The sequence below is a fragment of the Somniosus microcephalus genome, chromosome 5 (assembly GCF_052327205.1).
Source record: "Somniosus microcephalus isolate GS21.2 chromosome 5, FLI_Smic_1.0, whole genome shotgun sequence".
Classification (NCBI taxonomy): domain Eukaryota; kingdom Metazoa; phylum Chordata; class Chondrichthyes; order Squaliformes; family Somniosidae; genus Somniosus; species Somniosus microcephalus.
In genome coordinates, this window is record NC_140991.1 from 275,899,866 (window position 1) to 275,917,468 (window position 17,603).

Sequence of the window (17,603 nt, forward strand, 5' to 3'; positions counted from 1 at the left end):
AAGAGAGTTGGCGTTCAACCTCTGCAAAGTAGAAGTCAGTTTGCCAAACAACAATGGCACTGCCCTTGTCAGCAGCTTTGATGACAATGTTCGAGTTGGATCTGAGAGAATGATGGGTTGGATCTGGAAATTGGAGGCCTGTTAGCTTTACCTTTGTAGTGGAGGAAACAGTTCAAAAATATTACCTAAATCAAGACAATAGCTGGAATCTTCTTTTCTGGCAGTGTTGGCAGAAATATGGTGGGACACTGCACGTGCCTGAGTTTCCCTGGTCAACCTTGTTTAAACTCTTTTGTTGGGCCCCGGGCAATGTTTCCCCGTGTGTCTGCAGGCCGCTAGTTGGCGGAAGGAAATGACTGCTTGTATCCGGTGCCTGCTGCAGCTTAAAGGAACAGTCATCCTGTACGGTTCAAGAAACTGGCCAAAATCTACTAACCTGCAAGCATTTGTCAGTGATCGGTCCACTGATTCCGCTCGCTGCTTTGCCCCTTTAAACTATTTGATGTCCCTTGTTTAGCAATATTTGATGGCTGTGATCTGATATTCTTGGTGCCCAGAATTGGTAGGACGACAATGATGAATAGCACTTCAGTGTGCCTGCCCCTGTTTGGGGGGGGGTGCTTCTCATGCCGAATGGGAATGACGCCTTATGGCCAGGCAATTAGGCGGGAATTCACTGGAACGTGTCCCCACCCAGGTAACTCCAGAAAGCCAACGTAACTCTGGAGGAAACTCCTGCCCAATGTATCCAACCCAGCTAAGATTTTGAAAGACCATGCCTAACTCATTTTAGTGGGGTAATATTTGCAATGTAACTGAGTTGGTAGATGAGGTAATGTGGATATTATATGCATGGTTTGTCTAAGGTGTTTCTTTGCAGACTTGAGGTTTAGTGTGACATTTCCATTTACTACTTAGCCATTCTTGTGACTGTCAATTTAGTGCTGAATTCTAAGTCTTTCCAATTAAGTCACATTTATCAGATTCATGAGGTTTCATTTATTTCACCCATGCCACACATACTACACTCAGTCTGATATTGGCTGCTGTAAAGAGGCAGCCTAAAAATGTAAATCCACTTTTCTTCCACCATTGGAGAGCTCCATTTCTTGTAAATGTTAAATGTTTTGAGAATGGGCTGGAGCATATACACTCTAAACAATAAACAAACCTCTTATTAAGACATTGTTGGACTTCCTGTTTTTTTTTTTATTTGTTAGATTGCATGTGGAGTCATGATTTGTTAGTGTGAAATTTACTGGTAATTTTGTTAACCACCGTTTACTCTATGCAGTAGACTCTTAAACTTTACAAAAAATAAGTATGGGACAAAACCAAAGTTGAAAATAGTAAGAGAAGTTGAAGTAAATGAGGAAGTAATGATTAGGTGATGCCAGGCTTGGGGATTTTAAAAGCTTGAAGATTGTAGGAAAGACTGAGGGACGTATGGAATTTGATAGTTTTGAGGGACTAGAAAGAATGAGTAGGAGACCGCAATGAGGCTTGATTGCATCACAGTGAAGATATAGGAAGGAGGAAGAACAATGCCCATCGTTGTAATAAAATATGATTGAGGTTCAGCCATCGCACTGACTGGAGCTTGTGTCCACTGAGTGTGCAGTCTGGAGGATATTGATGAATGCAGAGTGGAATCATAGGCAAAAGAGTAGATGGGGTTGGGTAATGAGTGGGTGAGGTAACTGATATGAAGACAGAACAGGATGGGAGAGAAGACAGGATACTGGGCACCTCTGAGGTAATGGGGGGAGCGGGAATAGTGAAGGAGCAAGCCGTCAATTACAACAGTGATTTGAGTAGAAACTAGATAAGTCATAGCTTTGATGGGAGGTCGTATGGTGATGCGTTCTACACAGTGTTACACTCTGCCAAGGGCAATGACAGATGATTTGGCAAGTTATTGAAGAGAAAAGATCCAGAGGTGCATAATGCAGACAACAAGATCACCAGTGTAACAACTATACCGGGATTCATACTGGCGAATATAGAGTTGGCTTCAACTTTCAGGATGATGGATAACTTGAGAGTTAACAGCAGCTTCAAGTTCAAATGGATCTGTACAGGTTACTTTAATTTGCTGATTGAGTTCTATATTCTCCACAGGGTGCTGATTCGCCGGGCCCGTAAGTTGGCACAGCAGTACAACCTCGTGTATCAAGAGCCCGTCCCCACGGCCCAGCTAGTACAGAGAGTGGCCTCTGTCATGCAGGAATATACACAGTCTGGGTAAGTCAGTGAGAAGCTGCTTCATAGACTCGACACAGGTTATAATAGAAATTGGTCACTACAGATGCAAGATCCCACACTGGGCTTAATAACTTCTTCAGGTCAGTTCCCCGATGAAGTGTAATCAGTGCTTGCTGTTCAGAGAAAGATATTCAAAATCAGCAGCCTTCATGGGACAGTGATATGCCTTGGTGATTGGATTGAGTGGCAGCAATGAAGTGAAACCCTACTTGTTACTCTGCCAGCAGAAGCAGCAATGGTAAAACCTCATTCCAAATATGAAGTGCTTTTCCTGGGAGAAACAATCAGGGTGAGGTACTTTGCAATAGAATTGCTGTGAAATAACTCTCTTGCACTCTGCTGTGACTGAAGCTGCAGTTTTGTGGAGGATTTGATTACATCGGCCACTTAAAGGAAGCTATGAATACTTGGAGGGTTCAAAATAATATTGAGTCAAAAAAAAAGCACAGATATATAAATGAAATTTCTTTAAAATATTGGCTATAAGTGGGCATTGAAATTGAAATGTGGTGGTATAATCATGTTAAATTAGGCCCTACAGAAAATAGTTACAAACTTTAAAAAAAAGTTGCAGGCAAGAAGGGGCCGCAACAGATGGCTATCTGCTGTTTTTGTGTGTTTAAGATAGCTGTAAACCTGCCCTGGTCTCCTACAGTTCGATAGCGATACGTGAATATTGCAGCCTCCACTGTGTGCCTCAGCTACTTCCACTTTTCCTCCAATACCTACTTAACAGCACTGTCTTGTCCACTGCTGCCATATCTAACTCCCCAGTGGATGTCCATGCATTGTTACATTGATCTGTAATTTCTTCTGTGTGATGCCCTCCCCTTTATGCCCAATGGATCGCTAAAGTCAAAGCTTCGTTGGTTTCAGTCACCCAAGTTGATTTTGTTTCCTATTTGGAAAAAGAATTGGGTGAAAAGTTCTAATATAATTAACTTTTTCAAGTCTCTCTCCACGAATGCTCTGATGAAACAAAGCTGAAAATGTATCATGCTTTAACTTATTTTTGTCCTTGTGTAGACCTGTGCATTATTGAGTATTAGATTCATACCAAGATCTGCTGCCTTTGGGTTGTTTATCATATTTCAACAGCTTTTTAAATGATTGGGCAGGGATAGAGAATCTCTCCTTAAATGCTTGATGAGAAAATAAGTTTAGGGAAAGACTGCATTCCCTATCATCTATTGTGGCCATCAAGATTATGCAAAGCCTAAAATATGAACTACACATTCACAACCTTGTAGTCTGCAAATACAGAATGTCTAATGGGTCATTTCAAACGTGATTAAAAATATACAGGAAACTTTGGTTTATCCGGAGGTTGTATGGCCGGAAACCTCGATCTAACGGCAGAAATCAGCAGATGTTTTAGGTTTTTTTTCTCTGTTTAAAAAAAAAAATGCTAGAAGAAAAAAAAGTCAGTCTCTGGAAAGCCTCTCTGAAGCTGTTGCTAAACTACAGAGACGCTTCCAAGGTACGGGTCGACTGTTTACAAGCTGTTGCTAAGCAACAGTGTTGTCAGATACGGAGATGAAAACCTCCGTATCCTTCAACATTAGCGCTGGTCTGTCCGGAAGTTTTCATAGATCGGCATCACGCCGGTCCCGTCGGTGCCGGATATCGCGAAGTTTCCTGTATATAAAAATTCAAAACCTGAACAGAGCAAGACTGCACTTCAAAAAGTAATTCATTAGATGTGGAGTGTTCTGGGATATTCTGAGAGATATGATAAAGTGCTATATAAATGCCCCTTTCTAATATCTTCAGCTTATTATTGGGGAGAGCTTCACTTTTAAAATATTTTTACTCCTGCCAGTTTGATCTCAATGCCATGGTTATATTGGATACAGGGTCTGCCAGCAGGGTGAGGATTAGTGCTCATTTTTTTTCTTTTTTCAGTGGCGTTCGCCCATTTGGAGTGTCGCTGCTAATTGCTGGTTGGGATGAGGGACGACCATATTTGTTCCAATCGGATCCATCTGTAAGTACTTCAGGAAGGCAGTGTTTAGCTCTAATTCTCAAGCTATTGCTTTTTCCAGTTCTGCTTTCTGGATATAGAATAAGCTTCATATCACTGCTAATCTTGATTTTTAAAACATTTTCAGAACCAAAGAAATTGAATTGTTCGCTGGCTAGCTATTTTAAAAGCTTCAAAAATGTTTCAATCAATTTTTTTGTAGGGTGTGTTTTCAGTTTCTTCCCCTCCTAATTTTGTAAAGCTATATTTGTTCTTCCCACACAATGGGGCAGAATTTGCTGGCAAAGCAACACCAAGTTTACTGTGCTTGCCATTATTAGTGTGTAAATCATCCAGCAATTTGTGGTGAGCAAGAGATACCCTGAAATAGATAAGGGAGAACCAGTGGATGTGGTGTATTTGGACTTTCAGAAGGCTTTCGATAAGGTCCCGCATAAGAGATTAGCGTGTAAAGTTAAGGCACATGGGAATTGGGGGCAAGGTACTGACTTGGATAGAGAACTGGTTGGCAGACAGAAAGCAAAGAGTTGGAATAAACGGGTCTTTTTCCGAGTGGCAGGCAGTGACTAGTGGGGTACCGCAGGGATCGGTCCTTGGACCCCAGCTATTCACAATATATATTAATGATGTAGACAAGGGAACTAGATGTAATATCTCCAGATTTGCAGACGACACAAAGCTGGGTGGGCGTGTGTGCTGTGAGGAGGATGCCGAGAAACTCCAGGATAATTTGGACAGGTTGGGTGATTGGGCAAAAGCATGGCAGATGCAATATAACGTGGATAAATGTGAGGTTATCCACTTTGGTGGCAAAAACAGGAAGGCAGATTATTATCTGAATGGCAATAGATTGGGAGAAGGGGAAGTGCAATGCGACCTGGGTGTCCTTGTGCACCAGTCGCTGAAGGTAAGCATGCAGGTGCAGCAGGCGGTTAAGAAGGCAAATGGTATGTTGGCATTCGTAGCGAGAGGGTTTGAGTACAGGAACAAGGATGTCTTGCTGCAGTTATACAGGGCCTTGGTGAGACCACATCTTGAGTATTGTGTGCAGTTTTGGTCACCTTATCTGAGGAAGGATGTTCTTGCCATGGAAGGAGTTCAGCGAAGATTAACGAGGCTGATACCTGGGATGGCAGGAATGACGTATGAGGAGAGATTGGGTCGTTTGGGCTTGTACTCGTTGGAGTTTAGAAGAATGAGAGGGGATCACATTGAAACTTATAACATTCTGACAGGACTGGACAGACTAGATGCAGGAAGGATGTTCCCGATGGTTGGGGAGTCCAGAACCAGGGGCCACAGTCTAAGGATAAGGGGTAGGCCATTTAGGACAGAAATGAGGAGGAATTTCTTCACCCAGAGAGTGGTGAACCTGTGGAATTCTCTACCACAGAAGGCAGTAGAGGCCAATTCATTAAATATATTCAAGAAGGAGTTGGATATATTTCTTAAGGCTAAAGGGATCAAGGGATATGGGGAGAAAGCAGGGACCGGGTACTGAATTTGGATGATCAGCCATGATCGCATTGAATGGCGGAGCAGGCTCGAGGGGCCGAATGGCCTACTCCTGCTCCTATCTTCTATGTTACTTGCGCTGCTCCGCCGATACTTCACGAAAATGACAGCTCACTGTCAACCTCCCTGTGAGTTTCAAGATACTGCTGCATTTGTGCATTAGTTACCAATTAAACATGCCACAGAAAGTTAGGGCTGGTACTTAATAGCGAAAGGACCCTTTTAATGACAAGATTTATGTTCCTGCAATGCCACTTAACCTCGCTGTCCCAATTGAAACTGTGGAGCCTCATTCCTTTAGGCAGTAAATTTTTCTTGAGATTTTTAAAATTTTAAATTGTACATTTTTTTCTTACTTTTCCTTTGTCTCTTTGTGTGCTCTCTCTCTTAATTCCGTCTTTATTTCCCTCTTTCTGTACCTGATTTGAGTCTAATTCGCCCTGTTTCATTCTCCGTCATTCGTCTTTTTTTTCTCAGTCCTTCAACCTTAATAGTTAAGGAGATAGACTATTGGTCCCGTCATTCACCAAGGTTCCAGATGCCCCATTGACCTCATTGTCAGATCGCACTGCCAACAATTAGCAGGGCAAAAAATGTTTCGACCTGAAGGGTAACGGAAAGAAGTCTAACGCGAGATGCCCTGCTCTAGCAAAATTGATCGCTGTAAATTTCTTTGCCATAAAGGCTATGGCCAATTCATAGGACATCGCCAACACACTCCAAGCAGCTGGCCATCAGGATGTGCACAAATGTTAACTCGTGTCCTGATTTACTCTCCTTCCCAGCAACAGGATAGCCTGTGATTGGCACTGAAGCCATGATCCATTTATCAGTTTAGCAGCTGCATATTTTTCATGTGTGGTAAAACAAATTCAGTTGACGGTAGCTTCAGATTTTTCAAAGACAAATGCTCATAAAATGTATACACAACTTTTGTGAGCTGTTGAAATATGTACTTGGTAATCTATGGTTTTTCTACAATGAAGCAACTATGGGAGCTCCTGTCTATATAATATTTCAGTCAGAACAAGCTGAAGTCATGCAATTGCTGTAGAAAGTTGCCTAGCACTTCAAATACTTGTCTGGCATCCTACCGCTCTAGCTGTAGCAAGCACTATGATGTTGCTTTTAAAATGGCTGTAATTTTCACTCTACTGAAATTTAGATAAATTTCCCAATTAATGTTCATCGCCTCTACTTTAGTGCTCTGGCTTTTTCCTTGGTTTCCTCTTAGTAGTATTTCTTCTTTTTTTGAGACAAGGGAGATTGGAGCAAGCATTTATTTAATGTACCCTTAATGCTAACTGGATAAGATGTGCTGTAGCTGATGAAGGTATGGTTTTGTTGCCAAACTTGTGACTTTGATTTTTCCTTTCCCAATAGGGTGCCTATTTCGCATGGAAAGCAACGGCTATGGGGAAGAATTATGTAAATGGGAAAACCTTCCTCGAAAAGAGGTAGAATCGCAGTCCCGGCTTATATTTGCAATGTCTCAATGAGAGATGGGAGGGGAGTGGGGTAGGGGGTATTGGATATCCTCTATATGCCAAATGTAAGAAGATCGTAAACACAGTGTCCACATAGTGGACGGATAAAATGTTCTCTCGGGATTGGTAGGTAGGTCATTTCAAGCTGAATATTTTGCCATTTGTCCTTTTCACAAAGCAATTTGTATGGACTTTAAATTGAGCTTATACTTAAGTGTTTCCAACTGCTTTCAGGAAGGGGTAAATGCTCAGTGTTCTCTGTTCTTGCCTAGCACTGTTAATTGAGTAAATGTAGAAATTTGCCCGTTGGTTTTCATGAATTTCTGGTATCTGAGATGTGATGACTATTAATAGTCATGAATCGTGAATGGTAGTGGACCATTAAACAACTAACGAGAGGAGGAGGCACATCCTCAATATCACCTTCAATGAAGCGTTTGCAACCATCTTCGGCCAGAAGTGAGGTCCCCACCATCACAGAAGCCAGTCTTCAGCCCATTCAATTCACTCCATGTGAAATCAAGAAATGGCTCAGCACACTGGATACAGCAAAGGCAATGGGCCCTGACAACATCCCAGCTATCGTGCTGAAGATTTGTGCTCCAGAACTAGCCACGCCTCTAGCCCAGCTGTTCAGTACAGCTACAGGAAACTCTCCTTTTACTGGCACCCAAATAACCGGAAATATCTCTTAACCGGCAAAATTCAGGAGTAGGCTCAGGTAAGTTTTACTTCATATTAGTGGCCATGTAACTGGGGTTCCTGGATCTGTGGCCGTGTAACCGGGCTTCCTGCACCTGTTGCCATGCAACAGGGACGCCTGGATCTGTGGCCGTGTAACCGGGGTTCCTGCACCTGTTGCCATGCAACAGGGACACCTGGATTTGTGGCCGTGTACAGGGCTCTCATACCTTAGTAAGTATACCTCTCTGTAACCCGGACTTTTTGATCAACCGGCACCACGCCGGTCCCGTCGGTGCCGGATAAAAAAGTTTCCTGTACAACACTGGCATCTATCCGACAATGTAGAAAACTGCCCAGGTATGTCCTGTCCACAAAAAGCAGGACAAATCCAATCTAGCCAATTACCACCCCATCAGTCTACTCTCAATCATCAGCAAAGTGATGGACGGTGTCATTGACAGTGCCATCAAGCGGCACTTACTCACCTATAACCTGCTTACTGATGTCCAGTTTGGGTTCCGCCAAGACCACTCCACTCCTGACCTCCAAACATGGACAAAGGAGCTGAATTCCAGAGGTGAGGTGAGAGTGACTGCCCTTGACATCAAGGCAGCATTTGACCAAGTGAACATAAGAACATAAGAAATAGGAGCAGGAGTAGGCCAATCGGCCCCTCGAGCCTGCTCCACCATTCAATAAGATCATGGCTGATCTGATTCTAACCTCAAATCTTCTATCACTCTGCATCCACCCGAACCCATGTGATCTCCCGGGAGAGGCGAAAAACCAGATAAAGACCCAATGGCCAATTTGGGAGAAAAAAATCTGGGAAATTCCTCTCCGACCCATCTAGGCGATCGAAATTCTTCCAGGAGATCACTCTGTCCCTATATTTTCTACAGTACTTACCTTCTGTAAAGGCGCTCTCCACCCCAGCCAGGAACAGGAATAAAACCATCTCCTGAAATCTAACACAGAATTAGAACACAGTAGGAGCAGAACAAGGCTACACGGCCCCTGGGCCCACTCCACTACCCACAGGGCCATGACCATTCCGAACCTAGACTCATGTCCAATTTCCTGCCCGCTCCCCGTAACCCTTAATTCCCTTTACTTCTAGGAAACTATCTATTTCTGTTTTAAATTTATTTAATGATGTAGCTTCCACGGCTTTCTGGGGCAGCAAATTCCACAAACCTACCACCTTCTGAGTGAAGAAGTTTCTCCTCATCTCAGTTTTGAATGAGCAGCCCCTTATTTTAAGATTATGCCCCCTAATTCTAGTTTCACCCATCATTGGGAACATCCTCACCGCATCCACCCGATCAAGCCCCTTCACAATCTTATATGTTTCAATAAGATCGCCTCTCATTCTTCTGAACTCCAATGAGTAGAGTCCCAATCTACTCAACCTCTCCTCATATGACCACCCCCTCATCCCCGGGATTAACCGAGTGTGGCATGAAGGAGCCCTAGTAAAACTGAAGTCCATGGGAATCGCGGGGTGGGGGGGGGGGGGGGGGCAGGGAGAACTCTCCACTGGCTGGAGTCATACCTAGCACAAAGGAAGATGGTTGTGGTGAGTGAAGGTCAATCATCAGAGCCCCAGGACATCGCTGCAGGAGTTCCTCAGGGCAGTGTCCTAGGCCCAACCATCTTCAGCTGCTTCATCAATGACCTTCCCTCCATAAAAGGTCAGAAATGGGGATGTTCGCTGATGAACGCACAGTGTTCAGTGTCATTCGCAACGCCTCAGATAATGAAGCAGTCTATGCCCGCATGCAACAAGACCTGGATGACGTTCAGGCTGATAAGTGGCAGGTAACATTCGCGCCACAGAAGTGCCAGGCAATGACTTATCTCCAACAAGCGGGAGTCTAGCCACCGCCCCTTGACATTCAACGCGATTACCATCGCCGAATCCCCCACCATCAACATCCTGGGGGGTCACCATTGACCAGAAACTTAATTTGAACCAGCTACATAAATACTGTGGCAACAAGAGCAGGTCAGAGGCTGGGTATTCTGTGGCGACTGTCTCGCTTCCTGACTCCCCAAAGTCTTTCCACCATCTACAAGGCACAAGTAAGGAGTGTGATGGAATACGCTCCACTTGCCTGGATGAGTGCAGCTCCAACAACACTCGAGGCGCTCGACACCATCCAGGACAAAGCAGCCCGCTTGATTGGCACCCCATCTACCACCTTAAACATTCACTCCCTCCACCACCGGTGTACCGTGGTGCAGTGTGTACCATCTACAAGATGCGTTGCAGCAACTCCCAAACCCGCGACCTCTTCCACCTAGAAGGACAAGGGCAGCAGGCGCATGGAAACACCACCACCTCCAAGTTTCCCTCCAAGTTACACACCATCCTGACTTGGAAGTATATCACCGATCCTTCATCATCACTGGGTCAAAATCCTGGAACTCCCTACCTAACAGCACTGTGAGAGTACCTTCACCACACGGACTGCAGCGGTTCAAGAAGGCGGCTCACCACCACCTTCTCAAGGGCAACTAGGGATGGGCAATAAATGCTGGCCTTGTCAGCGATGCTCACATTCCATAAAACAAATAGAGTAATTTATTACAGAAGGACATTGAAATAATGTTCTAGAATATATTGTGTATTCATGCAGGGACAATATTTTAAAACTTTTTTTATTCTTGTTTTAAGTTTTGGAGATAGTTAAATAGAAGATATCCTTCCAGGAGAAAAAAACATTTCTTTGCCTGATTTTTTTTTTTTTTTTTGTGCATGTAGGTACAATGAAGATCTAGAACTTGAAGATGCCATTCATACAGCGATCTTAACACTAAAGGTCAGATGTCTCGCCTGTCACTCAAATATTAATGAACGGTTTATCTGGACTTAGTTTTTGTAAAGCAAGCAGTATGATACTGACTAGCCTGAAATGTTTCCTTCCCAAACAGGAGAGCTTTGAAGGCCAGATGACGGAAGATAACATAGAGGTTGGAATTTGCGATAAGGCAGGATTTCGCAGACTCACTCCAGCAGAAGTCAAAGACTATCTGGCTACCATAGTCTAACATTCATTTAAATAACGTTTTTTTTAATTTGGAAGAAATATTGGTCAACTACTGATGATTACAATTTAAAAACCTTTTTATTCCGCTCTTTAATTTTGGCAATGGTTAAATGGTCAGTACAATGTAAAACTGTGTTGCATGAGTACAAGCATCTGATAAATCTTGTTTTAGAAATGAAAGCAAAATTGAAGCTCTGTCATTTTTTTTACATAATGTCAATGAGTGAAAATTTATACATTTTTGTCTATTTCCCACAGAGTTGCATAATAATTCTATCTTTGTGAGGCTGTTGTTTTTATTTGCTTGTTTTCTGGCACTTGCTTTATCTCTTGTCATGGGTTAATTAGCACCACTCCTAGATTTTTTACACAAGGTTTTTCTAAAAATGTGAAAGGGAGGAGAAAAATGCCATACATTGATAAGCTACAGTTATCCACCTCTGCAGAAGAGATTGCTAGTCAGTTTTTGGCCGGAGTCTATTCTACACTGCTCCTGTGGGGTGGGAGAATTCCTAGGCGCCTTGTTTGATACTTGTAAATTTTGTATTGTTCCTCCAGTTCTGCATACGTAGAAGGGCTCAGAAATATGCCATTCAGCCTAATTGGTCCATGCTGGTATTTAAACTCTACAGTTTAACTCATACTTCTATCTATATCATCCAGAATCCTTGACTTTTTAAGCACCTGGGTTATATCCCTTCTCCAGATTCTTTCCTGGAATGGAAGCAAGTTCAGTTTCTCGAGGCTTCCTTTTGAAAGAGTTTCAAGCCGCATCTTTGTCATTATGTTTAAATCGTCTCCAGTGTATTAGTGTCATGTTGAACTTGGGGTTCCCAAATATATTCACTATGCTGTTAAATATAACCGAAACCCAAATTGTGGTACAAGATCAAAATGATCTGTGTTGTTTCATCGCCTGGCTTCAGTATGCATTCTTGTACTCATGTTCAATATACATTACCTTAGTTATCTAAATTATAATCTATTCTTTAGTCCATCTTTGTCTAGATCTCTGAATTAATTTTCTTTGCAGTAGTTATCTTTCTATTGCAACTCCATTTATACCTATAGTGCCAGCCATGGCTCATCGGTAGCACTCTCGCCTCTGAGTCAGAAGGTTGTTTGTTCAAATCCTACTCCAGAGACTTGAGTCCCTAATCCAGGCTGACACTTCAGTACAATACTGACAAAGTGCTGCACTGTTGGAGAAGCCGTCTTTCAGGGGAGACTTTACATCGAGGACCTGTCTGGCCTCTGCATGTAAAAGATCCCATGGCATTACTTGAAGAGTAGCGAGTTCTCCAATTTTCTGGCCAATATTATATCCCTCATCTAATATTACTTTTTTTTTTTAAGTCATTGCTATTACATAGAAACATCGAAGATAGGAGCAGGAGTAGGCCATTTGGCCCCTCGAGCCTGCTCTGCCATTTAATGAGATCATGGCTGATCATCCCAATTCAGTACCCTGTCCCTGCTTTCTCCCCATATCCCTTGATTCCTTTAGCCTTAAGAAATATATCCAACTCCTTCTTAAATATATTCATGAATTGGCCTCAACTGCCTTCTGTGGTAGAGAATTCCACAGGTTCACCACTCTCTGGGTGAAGAAATTTCTCCTCATCTCTGTCCTAAAAGGCTTACCCCTTATCTTTAGACTGTGACCCCTGGTTCTGGACTCCCCTGCCATTGGGAACATCCTTCCTGCATCTAGTCTGTCCAGCCCTGTTAGAATTTTATAAGTTTCAATGAGATCCCCTCTCATTCTTCTAAACTCCAGCGAATATAAGCCCAATCGACCCAATCTCTCTTCATACGTTATTCCTGCCATCCCATGTATCAGTCTGGTATTTGTGGAACCTTGCTGTGCACAAAAATTGACTGCCACGTTTCCTACATTACAATAGTGACTACATTTCAAAAGTACTTCATTGGCTGTAAAGCGCTTTGGGACGTCCTGAGGTCATGAAAGGCACCATATAAATGCAAGTCTTTCTTTCCTTAACATTAAAAGAGATTATCACTTAAGCAAGCAGACTGGTATATGGGATCTGAGATGGACAGTGATTGAGGCAGGAGCCTGAATCTGTTTCTCATTTTCCTAGGGTATGTTTCAACAAGTGTTACTTTGTAAAGATAATCATGTATATAAAAATAATTAAATCACCTGAATATTTCCAATGTTCTCAGTCCAGAAAGGTCCATGTTTCTAATCTGTTTCTGGATTTCTAGATCTCATACAAGTTGTATTATTTGTAGGTTGCTAGGAGTTATCCCCCCCTCCCACTTCAATTCCAGCAGCAAGGTCAAATAATGTAGCATTTGTGGGTATATGTGCATATTGGCCAAAAAAAATAGATCAGTGCTTACAATCATTGCCAGAGCAACTGTAACCAGATCACAGTAAAATCGGGAACTTTAGGAAAAATAGGGAGATAGTCCCTTTTAGACAGGAGAGAAAATTAGGAAAAAGTCTGAGACAAACATGACTACAGTGAAAGAAAGTGTGAGCTATACAGAAGAGTTGGAGAGAAGCAGAGACACTTTTTAACAGGAAGAGAGAATTTAATAAACAACTTTTATACAGGTGTAATGCTGCAGGAGATCAACTAGTTAATTAGTGTAAACTGCAGAGAGCCCAGAGTAATCCTGATTAGAACTCCACTCTACTCGCCACTCCTCAGCAGACCAACGGTTTGTCATTACTTCAGTTATTCTAAGGCATTTAGAACATCATTTAAGGTTCCACTTCTTGCTCCATCTGTATCTAATTTACAATACAGTAAATTCCTATAGAGCTACCTGGGATCCCAGTCAATTCAACTAGCCCTACAACCAAGAAGGTGGCCTATGTTATGCTGTGCTGGCTTTGGGTGGCTTGATTCCTGTGTCTTGTGGAAGCTGACTACAGGGTCTGATGGAATCCCTCCAACATTCCCTGTGGTCTAGTGGCATCTACAAGATGCACTGCAGCAACTCGCCAAGGCTTCCTTGGCAGCACCTCCCAAACCCACGATCTCTACCACCTAGAAGGACAAGTGCAGCAGGCGCATGGGAGCACTACCACCTCAAGTCACACACACCATCCTGACTTGGAAGTATATCAACGTTCCTTCGTCGCTGGGTCAAAATCGTGGAACACCCTCTAACAGCACTGTGGGAGTACTTTCACCACAGGGACTACAGCGGTTCAAGAAGGCAGCTCACCACCACCTTCTCAAGGGCAACTAGGGATGGGTAATGCTGGCCATGCCAGCGATGCCCAGATCCCATGAACGAATAAAAAATTTGGCAGGCAAAACTAATTGAACAATGGGCTGCTTTTAAAGAGGAGATGGTTCGGGTACAGTCGAGGTACATTCCCACAAGGGGGAAAGGTAGGGCAACCAAAGCCAGAGCTCCCTGGATGACGAAAGAGATAGAGTAAGATGAAGCAGAAAAATGGGGCGTATGACATATCAAGGTGAGAATACAAGTGAGAACCAGGCTGATTCTAGAAAATTCAGAGGGGAAGTAAAAAAGAAAATAAAGGGCAGAGAGAGTATGAGAATAGATTGGTAGCTAACATAAAAGGGAATCCAAAAGTCTATATATAAATAGTAAATGGGTAGTAAGAGGAGGGGTGGGGCCAATTAGGGACCAAAAAGGGGACCTATGCATGGAGGCAGAGGGCATAGCTGAGGTACTAAATGAGTACTTTGCATCTGTCTTTACCAAGGAAGAAGGTGTTGCCAAAGCCATAGTGGAAGAGCAGGTATTTGAGAAATGAGATGGGTTAAAAATTGATAGAGGAGGTACTGGAAAGGCTGGCTGTATTTAAAGTAGATAAGTCACCAGGACCGGATGGGATGCATCCTAGTGTGCTGAGGGTGGTAATTGCGCAGGTACTTGCCATAATCTTCCAATCCTCCTTAGATATGGGGGTGCTGCCAGAGGACTGGAGAATTGCAAACGTTACACTCTTGTTCAAAAAAGGGTGTAAGGAGAAACCCAGCAACTGCAGGCTAGTCAGTTTAACTTCGGTAGTGGGGAAGCTTTTAGAAACGATAATCCAGGACAAAATTAACAGTCACTTGGACAAGTGTGGATTAATTAAGGAAATTAAGCTGGGACCAATATTCTCGCGGGGAGGTTTGCTAGTGCTGTCGGGGAGGGTTTAAACTAGCTTGGCAGGGGGATAGGCACCAGCATATAGGAGTAAAAAAGAGGAATAAGGTGCATAAAAGAGAGTGTGTTGGATAGTACTAGAGAAGAAAGTAGTACTAGAGGCAGAAGTAGTACCATATTAGGAGAAGACTAAGAAAGACTACGAAAAATTCAAAAATGGGTTTAGAATGCATGTACGTAAACGCACAAAGTGTGAATAAGGTTGGTGAGCTACAAGTACATATAGCCATGTAGCAATAATGGAAACGTGGCTTAAAAACTGTGAGGACTGGGCACTTAATATTCAAGGGTACAAGGTGTTATGAAAAGATAGGGAAGGAAGAAAGGGAGGTGGGGTAGCAGTGCTGATTAAGGAAGACGTAGTGTTGGAAAGGGAGGATGTTCTTGAGGGGACAAGGACATAATCCATTTGGTTAGAGTTGAGGAGCAAAAAGGGTATGATCATGCTATTGGGGGTATTCTATAGGCCTCCAGGGAGGTAGAGGAGCAAATCTGCAGGGAAATCGCAGAGATATGCAAGAGCAATAGAGTGGTGATAGTGGGAGACTTTAATTACCCAAATATCGATTGGGATAATGCTAGGGTAAAGGGAAAGGAGGGGGAGGAATTTCTGAAATGTGTTCAGGAGAATTTCCTTGATCAGTATGTTCTTGGCCCAACTAGGAAGGAGGCATTGCTGGATCTGGTGCTGGGTAATGAGGTGGGCCAGGGTGACCAAGTGTCTGTGGGAGAACACTTGGGTACAAGTGATCATCGTATCATAAAATTTAGGTTGGCAATGGAGAGGAGCAAGGAACAATCTAGAGTGGGACTTCTAAACTGCAATAGGGCTAACATCAATGGGATGCGAAAGGATCTAGCCAGGGTAAAATGGAACCAAAGACTGACAGAAAAACTAACGGAACAATGGGTGATCTTTAAGGAAGAGATGTTCCAAGTACAGGCTAGGTACATTCCAATAAGAGGGAAGGGTAAGGGAACCAAAGCAACGGCTCCTTGGATGACGAGCGAGCTAGAGAAGATGATGAAATAAAAAAGAGGGTGTATGATGCATGTCAGGTGAATTCTTCAAGGGAGAACCAGACCAAATACAATAAGTTGAGAGGGGAAGTGAAGATGAAAATAAGATTGGCAAAGAGAGAATATGAGAATAGAATGGCGGTTAACATAAAAGGGAACCCAAAAATCTTCTACCGGCATGTAAGCAGTAAGCAGGTAGTAAGAGGTGGGGTGGGGCCTATTAGCGACAAAGGTGGTATATGCTTAGAGGCACAGGGCAAGGCTAGAATAATCAATGAGTACTTTGTATCAGTGTTTACTAAGGAGATGGATGCTGACAAAATATCGGTAGAAGTGGAAAAGGTAGAAGCAATGAAAGGGGTGAAAATTGATAGACAGGATGTACTAGAAAGGCTGGGTATGATTAGAGTGGACAAGTCGCCTGGTCCAGATGGCTTGCATCCCAGGTTGTTGGGGGAGGAGATAGCGGAAGGGCTTACCATAATTTTCCAATCTTCCCTAGGTGCGGGGGAGGTGCCTGAGGATTGGAAAGTGGCAAATGTGGCACCATTGTTCAAGAAAGGGTGTAAGGACAATCCTAGTAACTACAGGCCGGTCAGTTTAACATCAGTGGTGGGTAAAGTTTTAGAAACAATAATCAAGGAAAAAATTAACGGGCACTTGGAGAGGTTTAAACTAATTAAGGAGAGCCAACACAGATTTGTAAAAGGCAGATCGTGTTTGACTAATTGAATTTTTTGATGAAGTAACAGGGAAGATCGATGAAAGGAATGCAATGGATGTTGTCTACATGGATTTTAGGAAGGCATTTGACAAAGTACCATATAGAGGGCTGGTTAACAAAATTTAGGCTCATGGAATAGGTGGGTCAGTGGTAGCTTGGATAAGGAATTGGCTTAAGGACAGAAAACAGCAAGTTGTGGTAAATGGCTGTTTTTCAGACTGGAGGATGGTAGACAGTGGTGTTCTCCAAGGGTCCGTGCTGGGGCCACTGCTTATATATATATATATGACCTGGATATTGGAATACAGAATAGAATTTCTAAATTTGCCGATGACACCAAACTTGGGGGTGTGGCAAACAGTGAGGATGATACCAATTGACTGTAACAGGGCATAGAAAGGCTAGCAGAATGGGCAGACCAGTGGCAGATGGAATTTAATACAGAGAAGTGTGAGGTGGTGCATTTTGGCAGAAGGAACAGGGAGAGGAAATATACACTTAATGGCACAGTTTTAAAGAGTGTGCAGGGACAGAGGGACCTGGGAGTTAATGTGCATAGGTCCCTGAAGGTAGCAAGACATATTGATAGACTGGTTAACAAAGCATACAGGATCTTGGCTTTCATTAACAGAGGTATTGAGTACAAAAGTAGAGAAGTTATGCTGAATCTTTATAAAGCGCTGGTTAGGCCACAACTGGAGTAT

General features: G+C 43.0%; 1 protein-coding gene across 1 annotated transcript in view; it reads left to right on the forward strand.

Moving 5' to 3' along the window:
* The window catches only part of psma2a (proteasome 20S subunit alpha 2a), a 25,172-nt gene extending 13,187 nt beyond the window's left edge, over window positions 1-11,985 (forward strand). The window contains exons 4-8 of the mRNA XM_085988986.1: window positions 2,122-2,244; window positions 4,171-4,252; window positions 7,148-7,221; window positions 10,703-10,760; window positions 10,873-11,985. Coding sequence (XP_085845112.1) covers window positions 2,122-2,244; window positions 4,171-4,252; window positions 7,148-7,221; window positions 10,703-10,760; window positions 10,873-10,989 — 454 coding nt within the window. The 3' untranslated portion in view covers window positions 10,990-11,985. The remainder of the gene's footprint in view (window positions 1-2,121; window positions 2,245-4,170; window positions 4,253-7,147; window positions 7,222-10,702; window positions 10,761-10,872) is intronic.
* Window positions 11,986-17,603: the final 5,618 nt, after the last annotated feature.